Below are 13,452 nucleotides of genomic sequence, written 5' to 3'. Positions count from 1 at the left end.
AAACATTCACTTAAATAGAAGATTACTATGGGTGACATAGGAAACTGATTACTTATGATTAGTTATTTAATGCTAGGTGGGAAGAGTAGGATATAAAATCATAATTTTTACATGTATAAAAATGTAAAAGTGTTAAGGATTTGAGGTCTTTAACTTTCTCTGTTTTTCAAACCTCCTATATTATCTTCTCTTCATAATGATACGGTAACAAACATTTTAAATAAACAAAGTACAACAAAACCCTTGGAGTAAATTTTTAAAGTGTTGGTTCTGAAAAGGACTAATACTTAGCCTCTTAAAATGCGATACTCTAGGATGACACGAGACTGAAATTTTCCAAATGTGTAGTTGGCTGACTCTTTTTGTATTGAGGTTTAAAACACCATGGTTACTCTGTGCCAGCACTATGCTAGACGGAGATACTGTGACAACCAAAACTCAGGTCCTGTCTCTGCGTCTACTCAAGAGCTATTCTAAGACTGCTATTTTCTGCTTTTTATGATTTTCTTATTTTCTATCTGTATAACATGCTGGTCATCTTTGAATTCACCTCTGCCAGTGTTCATTTTCCCTTCTAATCTGCCCTCGTTCTGAAAACCAGAAGGCCATATTTGTTATAACTGTGTATAAAGTTTAACTATGTAGTCCCCAAGTGCAGGTGTGCTGAACCCTTTTAAATGAGACCTTTTTGTTGTTATTGTTGCTGCTTTGCTTAATTACTGAATCAGCTTTGTTTCTAATCAGCAAATCTGCCAAATAATTGGGACTGAAATAGGTGAGACGATAATTTTTCAAGTGCTACAAGCCAAATCTATTATTTCTGGAAACTTACAGGTAAGCCAGTACTAAGAATAATTTATCATAAAGCTTAACTTCTAAAATAGTAAAGCCTGATTATTTGTGTCTGAAACCATTAGGTTCTATAAAAGAGAGGTAATATCTCACTCCAACTATTCCATGTGAACTCATCAGGATTCAGACTTACCAGTTAGTACTTTTGTGTCTGACTTCCCTACAGGATTTGTCCTAGCACCTCACATGTGAGCTTTCACTAACGTGTCTATGTTTAAATCCAGCATCTACCACTCACTGGCTGTGAGACTTAGGCAAGTTGCTATTAGCCTCTGAGTTTGTCTATCTGTAAACTAACTGGTTTGGAAGATTACTGTGCACAGACTACAGACTGCTCCTGAAACATGACAGATGTTGAATAATTGGTAACATTATACAATTCATTATACAGTTATCTAAGGATTAAATCCAGATCTTTGATAGGTTCCTACAGTAGGATGTTTCAAACTGACAATCAGCATATCAAAACAAACAAACAAAGCAACAAAAAAACCCGCAACTATGTACTACTGTCATAATGATAACCAAAGTCTGTCTAGGACATTGGTTCTCAAACCTGGCTCTCTGGGAATCACCAGGAAAGCTTTTTTAAAATGGCATGTATATTCTTTGAGAGAGAGGAATCTGTAATTTTTCTCCAGGTAATTCTTTTAGAAATTTGGGAATCACTAGTCCAAAAGAAAAGGGAGACAGAGAGCTAGTTTCAAAGAGATGCAGCCTTACCAAGTATTAGTTAAGTGCTTAGACAAACCACAACCTTGCAAAATATGACTGCTACTCTACGACCTTCTGAAAACCCATTTCCTCCAAAGATAGATTTGAAGATCAAATACAGATACATGAGTTAAGAGTGCTTTGGAAACTTAACACTTTATACAACATTAAGAAATTCTTCACAGCCTTTGCAATATTAAAGACCCAGATCTCCATTCTCAGAAAGAGATAAATTCCACTGATTCAACAAACATTTCATTGAGGGCCTAATATGTTTAGACAACTTTATTTAAGGAAGGATCTCATACAAAATTAGAGAAAATTTGACTGTTTAATAATTTTAAACTAGTGGTGACTATTTAACATGTAAGAAAAGGAAGGGAGAAATCCAAGAAAGGAGGAATGAGGGAAGGGAAAAGTTCCTTTAAATATCACTTCCCCTGACAGCACTGGCTAACTGATTTCTCTGTGATGAGGGAAATGTTCTGTATCTTCATTGTCCAGTATGGTAGCCACTAGCCAACATGTGGGTATCGAGCACTTAAAATCTGGCTCAAGTAAATACATTTTTAACTTTAATTTATACTTAGTTTAGGGACTTCCCTGGCAGTCCAGTGGTTAAGAATCTGCCTTCCAATGCAGGGAACACGGGTTCAATCCCTGGTCAGGGAACTAAGATCCCACATGCCGCAGGGCAACTAAGCCCATGCACCACAACTAGAGAGCCTGTGTGCCTCAACTACAGAGCCCACGCGCTCTGGAACCCACGCACCACAACTACAGAGCCCACGCGCCACAACTACAGAGCCCACACACTCTGGAGCCCGCGCACCACAACTACTGAGTCGGTGCTCTGGAGCCCACGCACCACAACTAGAGAGAAGTCTGCACGCTGCAATGAAAGATCCCGCGTGCTGTAACTAACACCCAACACAGCCAAAAATAAATAAATAAATAAATATTTAAAAAATAAAAAATAAAAAAATTTAGTTTAACAGCCAAATGTGACTAGTGGTTATAGTACTGAAAAGTGCAACACTAGAACATTTAAACATTTACATCACACTTTTGGGAGATACAGATAAGAAAAGCAGAAGAATTTAAAAAAAAAAAAACTTACTATGATTCCATTTATAAGAAACTTTCTTATACTTAAATTTTTTTTTAAATATTTTTTTATTGGGAAAAGATCTATCCATACAGTGAAACTGAGGGGTCCAAATCTTTTCTACTTTATCTTCAATGAACTAAAACACAACTGACATGGGAATTTAAAAAAACAAAACAAACAAAAAAAAAAACCAAAATAGCAAGAACTTACATAGTATTAAACTGTAGGACACTGGAATTAACATCAACTGGGAGTCAAAATGGTTGTTGCAAGTTCCAACCGTGGCTCTGCCAGTTACGGGTCTTATGATTTTGGACAGGTTACTTAGTTCTTTTGTGTCTTAAATTCCAAATGTGCAAACTGGGGCCATCTGCCCGTCAAATGTCCTTTAGAGATTCTAGATGACAATATAAGGTACATAAAAGAGTTTAAGATTCTTCTGTACTACAATAATTTATAAAGAATAGTTCTATTATTCAACGTGTATTGACTGAGGGTCTGCTATGTAGTAGAGACATAATGATAAACAGTCACAGACATAGTCTGCTCCTCATGGAACTTGAAGTCAACTCAAGTTTACTCAAATAACCATCTTAACAAACATACTCCCACTAACTGAAATAAGGGCTCGAAGAGAAAAGAGGTTTGTCCTAGACTGGAGGATAAAGGCTTCCTCTCTCAGGAAATAAAGATTGAAGTGAAATATTAAGACTGAAAAGTTATCAGTATGGTATGGAGGAGAAGGGAGGAAGAATTCATGGATAGTATTACATACAAAGGCACTATGGCCAGAGGAAGTACTGTGCCATTGAGAAATTGAAACACTAAAGAAGAGGCAGGCCAGAACTAGACAATGCAGGGCTAGTTTTAAGCCAAGAAATAACATGATCAATTTTGTTTTAGAAAGATCACTCCAGGCTCAATAGTAATAGGAGGGCATAGTGAATAGGGGAAACCATAGAAGGCTACTGGAGAAAGATATGCTGCAGACTGCTCTAGGATGGTAGCAGTGAGGATGAAAATAATATTTAGGAAATAAAGGTGATACAAAGAACTCGGTGATGAACTGGATGTAGAGAGGTGAGAAAAAGTGTCAAGGATCACTCAGTTTTCTCACTTGTGCAATATGATGAATGGTGGTACCATTCACAGAGACACAGGGCACAGGAAGAGGGCCTGGGTGGTTTTGTTTTCAGAGGTAGAGGAAGAAAACTCATAAGTTTGTGACTGTGGGGTGTCCTTTAGGCAGGAAGCAAAAACGTCCAGCAGGCTCTGGATGCCCAGAACTCACAAAGGTAGTATTAGTATGAGACAAAATTTGGGGAGCAATTAGCCTACAGGTGATATAGACAGGGGATATACAGAGAGAGAAGACGGCAGAGGAAGAAGGAAAGCCAGAATCAAGCCTAGAGGATGGCCAGTTTAGAGACGAAGGAAAATGCAGAAGACATTGGGCTGAAAGAGCCAGAGAGAAAGAAGTAAAACTAAAGGAGAGAGTGATGTTACAGAAGCCAAGGAAGTATCAAGAAGACTTCAAAAGAATATCAAATGCTGCTGGAAGGCTGAATGCTGCTGAGAAAAAACGTTTGCTGGAATTGGTGATAAGGATGGAGAAGGTCACTGGTGACTTCAATAAGAACTATTTAGGTGAGGGGCTTCCCTGGTGGTGCAGTGGTTAAGAATCCACCTGCCAATGCAGGGGACATGGGTTCAAGCCCTGGTCCGGGAAGATCCCACATGCCACGGAGCAACTAAGCCCGTGCGCCACAACTACTGAGCCTGTGCTCTGGAGCCCGTGAGCCACAACTACTGAGCCCATGTGCCACAACTACTGAGTCTGCGTTCTAGAGCCCGTGCTCCACAACAAGAGAAGCCACCGCGATGAGAAGCCCGCGCACCACAAAGAGTAGCCCCCGATCTCTGCAACTAGAGAAAGCCCGCGCAGAGCAACGAAGACTCAATGCAGCCAAAAATAAATAAATTTTTTTAAAAAAGAACTATTTAGGTGAAACGATGGGGTAAAAGTCATGCTACAGCAGATGATCAGGGTCCTCATAGGTCCTTTAAGTCTTCCTCCACTGGAGTATAATAAAGCCTGCTCTACCAAGCCACCTACCCACAAAAAAGCCCCAAAGTGACTCGCACGCTAAACTCTGTTAGAAGCTACATCATTGAAGGAACCAATTCATACCAACCCAACAAAGAACCATCCAGAGGTTTCTAGTATTCTTACTTTAGATGAATAGCTAATTTGTCAGTGTTCAGGAACAGCATAGTGAAAATTTAAGGCAGAGAAATTTCTGAGCCCAAGGGTACTATGACTACACCAGCCACAATCAGCTTCTGCAGAGAGACAAGATTCCACTAAGCTATGTGTGCCTTTCAGACTTCCCCTTCTTCTAATCAGAAATCCCCAAGTCCTCCATGGGCTCCAAGTTTTTCATAATAGCTTTAAGAAAGCACTACTACAGGTTCTAGTGAAAAATGGAAGAATCATAAATCCAATGGCAGATGATAAATTTCATATTTAATGGGAAACCATTGATATATTTTTAACTTCAGTATTTAAGTAGTTTTCCTCGTCCATTCCTCACTCTCTCACTTTGTGGAGTCAACCCACTAGTTCCCCACCCCTTTATACTCTATTTGAAAAACTACCGGTTCTCATGGTTTTACCTGAAATTTGCAGCATAAAAGCACATTTTTATACTACAAATTAAAACCCATTTTCTTAGGTTCTATTATTTCACAAACCAGTAGCTGCAATTTTATAAGTGTTTGCCCCATTGTAGAACTAATTTGTAGAAATGAAACCCAACTCTTGAGTCCACCTCCAAAACTTGCTCTTCCCAGTCTCCCACCTCTTCATAAATATCGACTCCATTCTCAACAGGGGAAAACCCCCCATCCAAACAGTCACCAAATCCCAACAATTCCACCTTTTAAACATATCCAGCATCTAAACAGCTGTCATTGTATCAAACACTATCACCTTCATAAAAGTCATCATCATCTTAACTAAAACACTGCAGTAGGCTTCTAACTTGTTTCCCAGCTTCCACTCTTACCCCCTTACAGGATACTCTCCACACAGCATGAGAGTGATGTTTTAAAAATGTAAGTAAGTCATGTCAAGTCTGTGCTCAGAGCTCTCCATGACTCCCTACCTCACTCAGGGTAAAACCCCAAGTCTTCATCACGATATACCAAGTTCTACACTGTTTGCTTTTCACTATTGCTCTAACCTCCTCCCCTATGACTCTCCTGCTAGTCACTCCAGTCTTGCTGGCCCTCTTGTTTCTCAGTCATGCCAAGCATACCCCAGGCACACTGCCATCTCAAGGTCTTGGTGTTTGCCGTCCTCCGCCTAGTGTTCTTCCCCTCAGGTGTTTTCACGGGCTGATCTTTCACTCCCGTCTAGTGTCTGCTCATGTACCAGAGGGGGCTTCTCTAACTCCCCCAGAATAACACCACCCCAGCTATCAGCATCTATCCACCTTTCGGTTTCTTCTCGGCAGTTACACTGACCTATCTGTTTACTCTCTCCTACTGCTAGAATGAAAGCTCCACAAGTCTGTTGTGCTCACTGCTGTAACCCCAGCACTCAGAACAGGGCTATTATTGATGCTCAATCAAGATTTGTTGAATAACTAAATTCATATTCATTTCACTTCAGCATGGAGCCAATGTGACTAGTGCTACAGACTTTACAAACACGTATGAAACATGTAATTAAAAATTAGTGAAAACAAACACACTAAATACATAAGAACCTAGAAATGCTCTTTTGGTCCTTCAAATTCTGGTCTAACAAGATTGGGAATGTGACTATGAACCCAAACACACATAGAGAAGACGCTGATTACGACAGCAGTGTATAGATTTTTTGCCAGATTTTAAATCCCCAAATTTATCTTTCCTTCTCCCCAGGTAGTTAGTTGGTATATACTTGGAGAATATGTACAGTCTTACAGGTAAACCAGACTTCAGCTCTGGTGGCATGGGTTTAGAGGGTGGGGCCCCTGGCAAAATTGTGAAACAGTGCAAGTTTGTGCCCTGCACAACTATTTCTGATCAAGGTCCCACCTTTACTCATTCCTGGACCTACTCTATTCCTTATCCCCAGGGATGTGACCCATTCTGGTTCCCCCAGGGCGACCTGCAAAGACTCAAGCTCTGTACTGACATGATTAGCAGTGTGTGGAATTTCTTGTCCACGGCTCAGCACAGCGCATTTAGAGCAGCAGCTACACTTGTTTAGTGTTTTAAAGTCCCTGTTAAGTGGGAGGGACTGCCCACCCTGATACATTCGATAAACGAATCTTTATTAACTACCTATTCTCTGTCTAGAGATGAATGAGACACCAGCTCAGATCCTAGTGAAAGAGACAGTCATATTAGTCAGTAATTACATTGTCACAAGAATTCCTCCTCTTTTCTCTCAGTTATGTAACCATTCTACTCTCAGGAGGTCAAGATAGAAGAGTGATGTTGGCAACCCCCAACATGTCCCCCTCAACGTCCCTGCCATCTCAGAGCAGGTCCACGGGATAGGGAGAAAGAAGAAACAACAATAAAGAGGAGCTACTATGTCCTGGCATTAATAAGAAAAACCTGGGTGTGAATGCCAGCTGTACCACTTTCTGTGAGAGTGGCATTAAGCAATTTCTTCACTTTTTATGACCCCATTTTATCATGAGTAAAATGTGTATAAGAACTTATTTCTTAGGAATTAAATGAAAAAACCAACAAGTTCAGTGAAACATAAGACACTTGATACAGCTGTTCCCTTGACCTTTCCCTTTTTATTAATAAGAGAGGCTAAAATAGAGAGGCCACGTACAAAGATTTGACATACCACCAGCAAAAGGCTCCAAGTCTTGGCCTACGGACAAAACTGCAGTGGTAATGCACTCTTTTCAAACTACTTTAAAACTGCTTCAAATCCAGTAGGAGCTATTATGGATTCTCCACCACACACTTTTCCACATTTGATAATCATGCTTTCCATCATACATGTTGAAGTTGTCTATCAAATACTTATTTGTTTACCCCCCACTTTTTACTTTCTTCTTGTAGGGGCAGGAATCACTACTTCGGTTTTATTCTTTGAAATACTTAAAAAAAAAAAATCAATTACTGGCATATCTCTGAAGACTTTGTGCCTTCTTTAAAACACTTTTCTCTCAGCTTCCCTGACACTGCTCTCCTGGCTATTTCTCACCAGCCTTACAGCTCCTTCTTAATTTCCTTTGCTAGTGTTGACACAATCTCTAGTAGACCTTTAGACATTCCCCAGGCCCAATCCCAGACCCTGTTTCTGTTCTCTTATTTACCCACTCTCCCCAAGTAATTTCATGCACGACTTTAGATGATAAATACATAAATATATATACACGTACATATGTATGTAAATATATATGTATATACACATACACACATATATTTCATATACATATAAAATATATTCTGCCCCTTCTCCCTCAAAATGACTCTTGGACTAAGATATCTTGCAGGCTACTCAAAAGCATTCTTTCTTTCCTCCCCAATCTATATTCCTTCTCCAGCCTTTCCCATCTTAGGCAAAGTACCAACCATCTATTCAGCTGCTCAAGTCCAAAAGCTGGGAATCAGCTTCTCGTTCACTCCCACATCCAATCCACCTACATCCCACTCATTCTGCCCCCAGTCCTTACTATCTGTAAGGAGACCACAGTAAAAGCTGCTTCCATTCTCACCCTTCTCCATCCAGCAATCAAAAGCTGTCAAAACAAAACAGATCTTGTTGCTACCTCACACAAAACTCAATAACATCGCACTACCTTTATAATAAAATCTTATAGTGGCCTCCTCATAGTTCTTTTGACATACCACTCTCTCACCTCACTATCTTCACAGATTTTGTTCCTTTGGCCTGGAATATTGTTCTGCCCTATCATCAACTTAGCCTTCAGGTTTCAGCTTCAATGTCATACTTTGTATACCCATCACACAGACGACTGTTTAAAAATGGATAAGTTTATACTGTATTTTCTTGCTTTTGCACCTTTAAAATAATAAGGTGCTTTCATTTTGCACTCTAAGTTGAGTTGTTTATTACTTTATTTGGTAATACCTAATTACAGTTAAAAAAAAAAAAGGCTTCCCAAACCCCAATTAAAATTAGGTCCTATTATATCCTCACCAGCATTCTAACCCTTCTCTTTCATAGCACTGGGGAAAAAAAAAAAAAAGTTTGTAACTAGGTTATTTGTGCAACCATTTGGTTAATGTATGCCTGAGTATGACAGAGTCAGTATCTGTTTTGCTAATCACGGCATCATCCCACAGTGCCACAGCCAGGTGGCCCACACCTAAGAAACTCTTCTCCCCAATAAATATTTGATAAATGGAGAACTCATAAGTCCTGGCCCTAGAATGGCTGCATAATATAGCAAGACGCACCATGGTTATTTAACTATTCCCCTTCAGTTGGATTTCTAGGCAAAATACTTTAAAAAGTCACAATGCTGGGCAAAAAAAGGAATTCATGTAGAAGACACTATAGTCCTTTCCCCCAACAAGTTTCTGGAGTGCATTTCTTTTACTTCTTTTGTTCTTCCATAGTTCCTAGCACAAAGTTAGATCCATGGTAGATATTTAAGCATTCAGTGACCCAAGCAGACTACATGACAGTCACTCAAGAGCTAAGATTAAATGTTACAGAATTCTAAGTATTATGATTTCACCTAGAGCTACAAGCATCAGAAAAGGTTTTAAGGAGTAAGAGTCCATCTAAAAAGTGAAGAACAACTTTTGGGAATCGAGCCAACCTATACTATCAGGCCTCCCCTGCCCTCCTTGAGCAGTGGTTTATCTATAGCCAGATTTGTATTCCTTAACATGACACATCTCTTTAATCCATTCACTCAATTCTAAACAAAATTATCTTCAAGAGGAGGTTCTATGCTTATTTAACCTAATAAACCTTTTTTGCTGTCCATAAAGGGCCCGAATGGTAAAAGGTAAAAAACTACAAAGAACTCATTACACTACATGCTGCACAAATGAATTCTGAACATAACATTTTAGATACTACATTCACTGAAAAATGCAGAAATTAGGAGAATCTAAAACTGAAGTCCTAAAGTTTAACGATGTATTTTCTTAAGGGCCAATATAAGATTCAAATGGTAACTATACTAGGCATTATTTTGCAGGCACTGAACGTGGGCCTTTGCATACATTTTTTCCCCCTAATCTTCAAAATAACTCTGAAAGGTGAGGAAGCTGAGGCTGAGAAGCTAGGTGACTTCTTCAACTACTATACATCTAAACAATACAGGTGTTCTTTTTTATATACTGTGAACTGACCAAAAACCCCAAACAAACAAAAACCTGAAAATCTGGAGAACTGGAAGGGCTTTGTTATTGACAGAATTTAGTTTAAAATAACAAAAACATTCCTAGGAAGCATACAAGATCAAGGTATATAATATCCTTCAATTAAAAAAGCTTTTAAGACTTATGGGTAAATACAGACTGTTTTACTACTAAACTACAGGGCTTTGGTGAAATCTGAAACTATCTATATAATATTTCCAATAATAAAAATGCTCTAAAAGGGAAATTACCAGCTATATAATCTGCTTTATGAGAATTTTGAGTTTTGAAAGGAAAATATAATAGATTTGAAAGAAACTACAGGAATATGGATAAAATAAGTGTTTTAAAAATCGTTTTTCTTCTTATATGACAAAATACCGTAACAGAATGAAAGAAGTAGTATTACCCAAAGCTAAATGATGTCAGGCTTTTAAACAATCAATAAGCTGTAAGTGTTGGGACCTCGGCAGTTATTTCAATGAATGTTATGAATGTTACATTTTCAAATACTGGGACAAGTACAGTCTTGTATGAAATGACTGTATGAAGTCAAATAATCATATCCAGAAGAAATTACATACTTTCTGTATTTAAACTTTCCGACACTTCGATCGTGTCAAACTATATGGTGCTAACTCTTTGCATTCACAAAATTCCATCAATGTAGTCATTATACACTTATAAAGGCAGTCTTCAAGTAATCCTAAATCATAAAAAATTATTAATCAAATCTCAAAAGCATCAATGTCATCTCAAAAGAACGATTTTGTACCCTGAAAAAATAAAAGTTGTATGCGGCCATAAAAGAAGAATTACAGAAATCAATAGAGTTTATAGGGATGGTTTCTGTTCACCAAGTATAACTACTTAGACAAGACCCCAGAAGGTCTTTCTGGACATCTTCCACAGAAAAAACAATTCTATTTCTCTCTCCCTCTCTCTTAGACTCTGCCCCCCGCCTTTTTGATGTAACCCTCTTCCAAAAGGTTTACATTATAAAAGTGGATTTATGCCATTATCAGGAAGAGCTTGTCCCAAGACTTAAGATTTCTATATCAAGATTGCAGGAATTGAGCTTTAATAATTCATACACCACAAACACACCCTGCTAAGATTTTCCCTTCAAATAGTAATGTTCCCACTCTTGGGACCCCTAACGGGTGTACATAAGCCACACAACACAACCTTTAAAAAAAGACACGGATGGTAGGTGCTCTCCACTCCCTCCTGAGAAACGTCCTCACCACCTAAACCTCCTGCACATTCCCTTCTCGGGGCCTAAAAGTACAACTGTCATTCAGAGGGATGGTAATTGTTAAGCGTGGGTGAGAAAAAAAAGCATACACAAGATATATAACTGGATGGGGGAGATTGTTAAATGCAGCCTCTCCGGTATCACGTAACTAGCCTAACCCGCTGCCAACTTTTAAGAGATTAAGTTACATTCCTCTGCAATTCCACCCTTGACAGCTGAATCCAGAGATGCCAGCGAGTTGTGCACGTCCATTCACGCCGCCTCAGCAGACGAGAGCCGGCAGCTACATCCCGCGGTCAGCGCGGACCAGCGGCTGGGGTGGGGGGGGGGGGCTGGCGAGAGGGCTGCAGAGAGGGCCGGGAGAGCTCACCTTTTCTAGCTCATCGTGGAGCTCCGCCAGGCTGGGCCGGAGGAGCTTCTCGCCCAGCTGCGCTACCGTGTGCCGGTAGTAGTCGATCCTGGGCACGGCGTCCATAGTGTTGTGGCCGAAGGTGCGCAGGTAGTAGGTGTTGGTGTGGGTGTCATAGTAGTAGTGCTGGTGGTGCCCACTGCCGCTGCCGCCGCCGCCGCCCGAGTGCAGGCTGCTCCCCTCGCTCAGCACTGTGTCCCCGCCGTTCTGGAAGTTCACGTTGGGCCCGTCGCCTCCGATCCCCGCTGCATCCGACATGCTCTCGTCTGCCGACGAAGAGGCAGCTGGGTCCACGAAGTTCACGCGGAAGCGGCCCTTGGCTTCCTCGCTGCCCTTGGCTAGCCCGCTTTCGCCGCTAGCTTTCCCGTCCACGGGGGTCTCCCTGGCCCTCGCCCCAGCGTTAGCCGACGCCGCAGCCGCAGCCGCTCGCCCGGCATTCTCGGAAACCAGATCCACCTGGAAGCGGCTCTGGCTCGGGGTGGGCCCCAGGGGTCTGCCCAGCCCGTCACTGGCCGCCGCGGCGCCCTCCCCGCGGACCCCGCCGCCGCCCCGGCTCGCAGTCGCAGCATCCTCCGGCACCAAGGGCACTGCCGTGCTGGGCAGGTCCATCCCGGCGGCGGCCAGCGCGGCGGCTGGAGGCGTCTCCCCGACCCCCGCCAGCCTCGCGGCGCCGGAGGAGGGCGCCGTGGGCCCCGGCTCCATCGTCGCCCGACGCTCGGCGGACCCGGAGAGCCTGGCGGACCTGGCGGGCTGCACGCCCTCCGCGCCCCCGGCCGGCGGTGGTTGCGGCCGCAACGCCAGGTGAGGGAGTCACACTCTCCAAGCCGCGCACGCGCCGCCGCTAGCCCAGGCCGGCACGAACGCCTCCGGCAGCGGAGTCTGCGCGCGAGTGCGGCGGGCGCGGGGCGGGCCCCGCTGTTTAAAGCCTCGGCGGGGCCGCGGCGTTGGTGTCTCCCGCTGCAGCACGCGGGAGGCGGGGCCCGCGACTCGTCCGCCCCTCAGCCCGCCCAGCCGCGGTCTTGCAGTGGCGCGCGGCGGAGGTTCCCTCGGCTCCCGGCCAGTCCTGGCTCCTGCGCTACTCCACTCAGGGATCGCGTCCGGCCCGTCCACGCCGGGCCTCGGGCAGCATGAGCAGCGCGATCCGGGAGCGGCCAAGCGCCGCCTCGCCGCCGTAGCCGGGAAGATCTCTGCGCCGCTACCTCCTCTTCCGTCGCCCTCCTCCCACCCCTCCACCTCCTTCCCCCGCCCCGCTCTGCGGCGAAGAGGAGCGGGGCCCCCCGGCCTCCTCCCTCTCTCCCCGCCCCTGGGTCAGCGCGTCAGTGGGCCGACGGCACAGGCCACGGCAGACCAGGCTGCGGACGGTGTCCGGCCCACCCGGCCAGAGAAAGGGCGCGCGGGCCCTGCCTTGGCTCACGCCGACTGCTGATGCTCCGGCGGCGGCTCCGGAGGCAGTCGCCCGCTCGCTTTTTTTTTTTTTTTTTTTTTTACGTTCTAAGCTCTCAATATGGGGCTGAGCCGGCGAGATCTCGCGAGATGCTGCCAGGGCTACCGGGCCGCTTCCCCTGCGGCACGTGGTACCCGAGGCGATGCAGGAGCGGCGGGAGGCCCTGAGCTCCTGCGGGTGATGCCGGGGGCTATCCCGTCCGGACCGCAGGTGCTTCCGAAGTTGCGGGCAAGGTGCGCCTCCCGGGGAGGCGCGCCCCCCGGCGAGGCCTGCTCGGAGCTCCGGCCCGCCGCGACTCCCCT

At 43.7% G+C, this 13,452-nt stretch overlaps 1 protein-coding gene across 2 annotated transcripts in view; it reads right to left on the bottom strand.

The window, feature by feature from the left end:
• Positions 1–12,916, bottom strand: part of SLC12A2 (solute carrier family 12 member 2) — a 109,276-nt gene extending 96,360 nt beyond the window's left edge. For both annotated transcript variants that reach the window (XM_067731627.1, XM_067731628.1), the window contains exon 1: positions 11,668–12,916. In XM_067731627.1, coding sequence (XP_067587728.1) covers positions 11,668–12,408 — 741 coding nt within the window. In that variant the 5' untranslated portion in view covers positions 12,409–12,916. The remainder of the gene's footprint in view (positions 1–11,667) is intronic.
• Positions 12,917–13,452: the final 536 nt, after the last annotated feature.

The sequence above is a fragment of the Pseudorca crassidens genome, chromosome 3 (genome assembly GCF_039906515.1).
Source record: "Pseudorca crassidens isolate mPseCra1 chromosome 3, mPseCra1.hap1, whole genome shotgun sequence".
Lineage (NCBI taxonomy): Eukaryota > Metazoa > Chordata > Mammalia > Artiodactyla > Delphinidae > Pseudorca > Pseudorca crassidens.
Note: the sequence above shows the minus strand (reverse complement) of the source record. Positions and strands in the feature narration are given on the sequence as shown.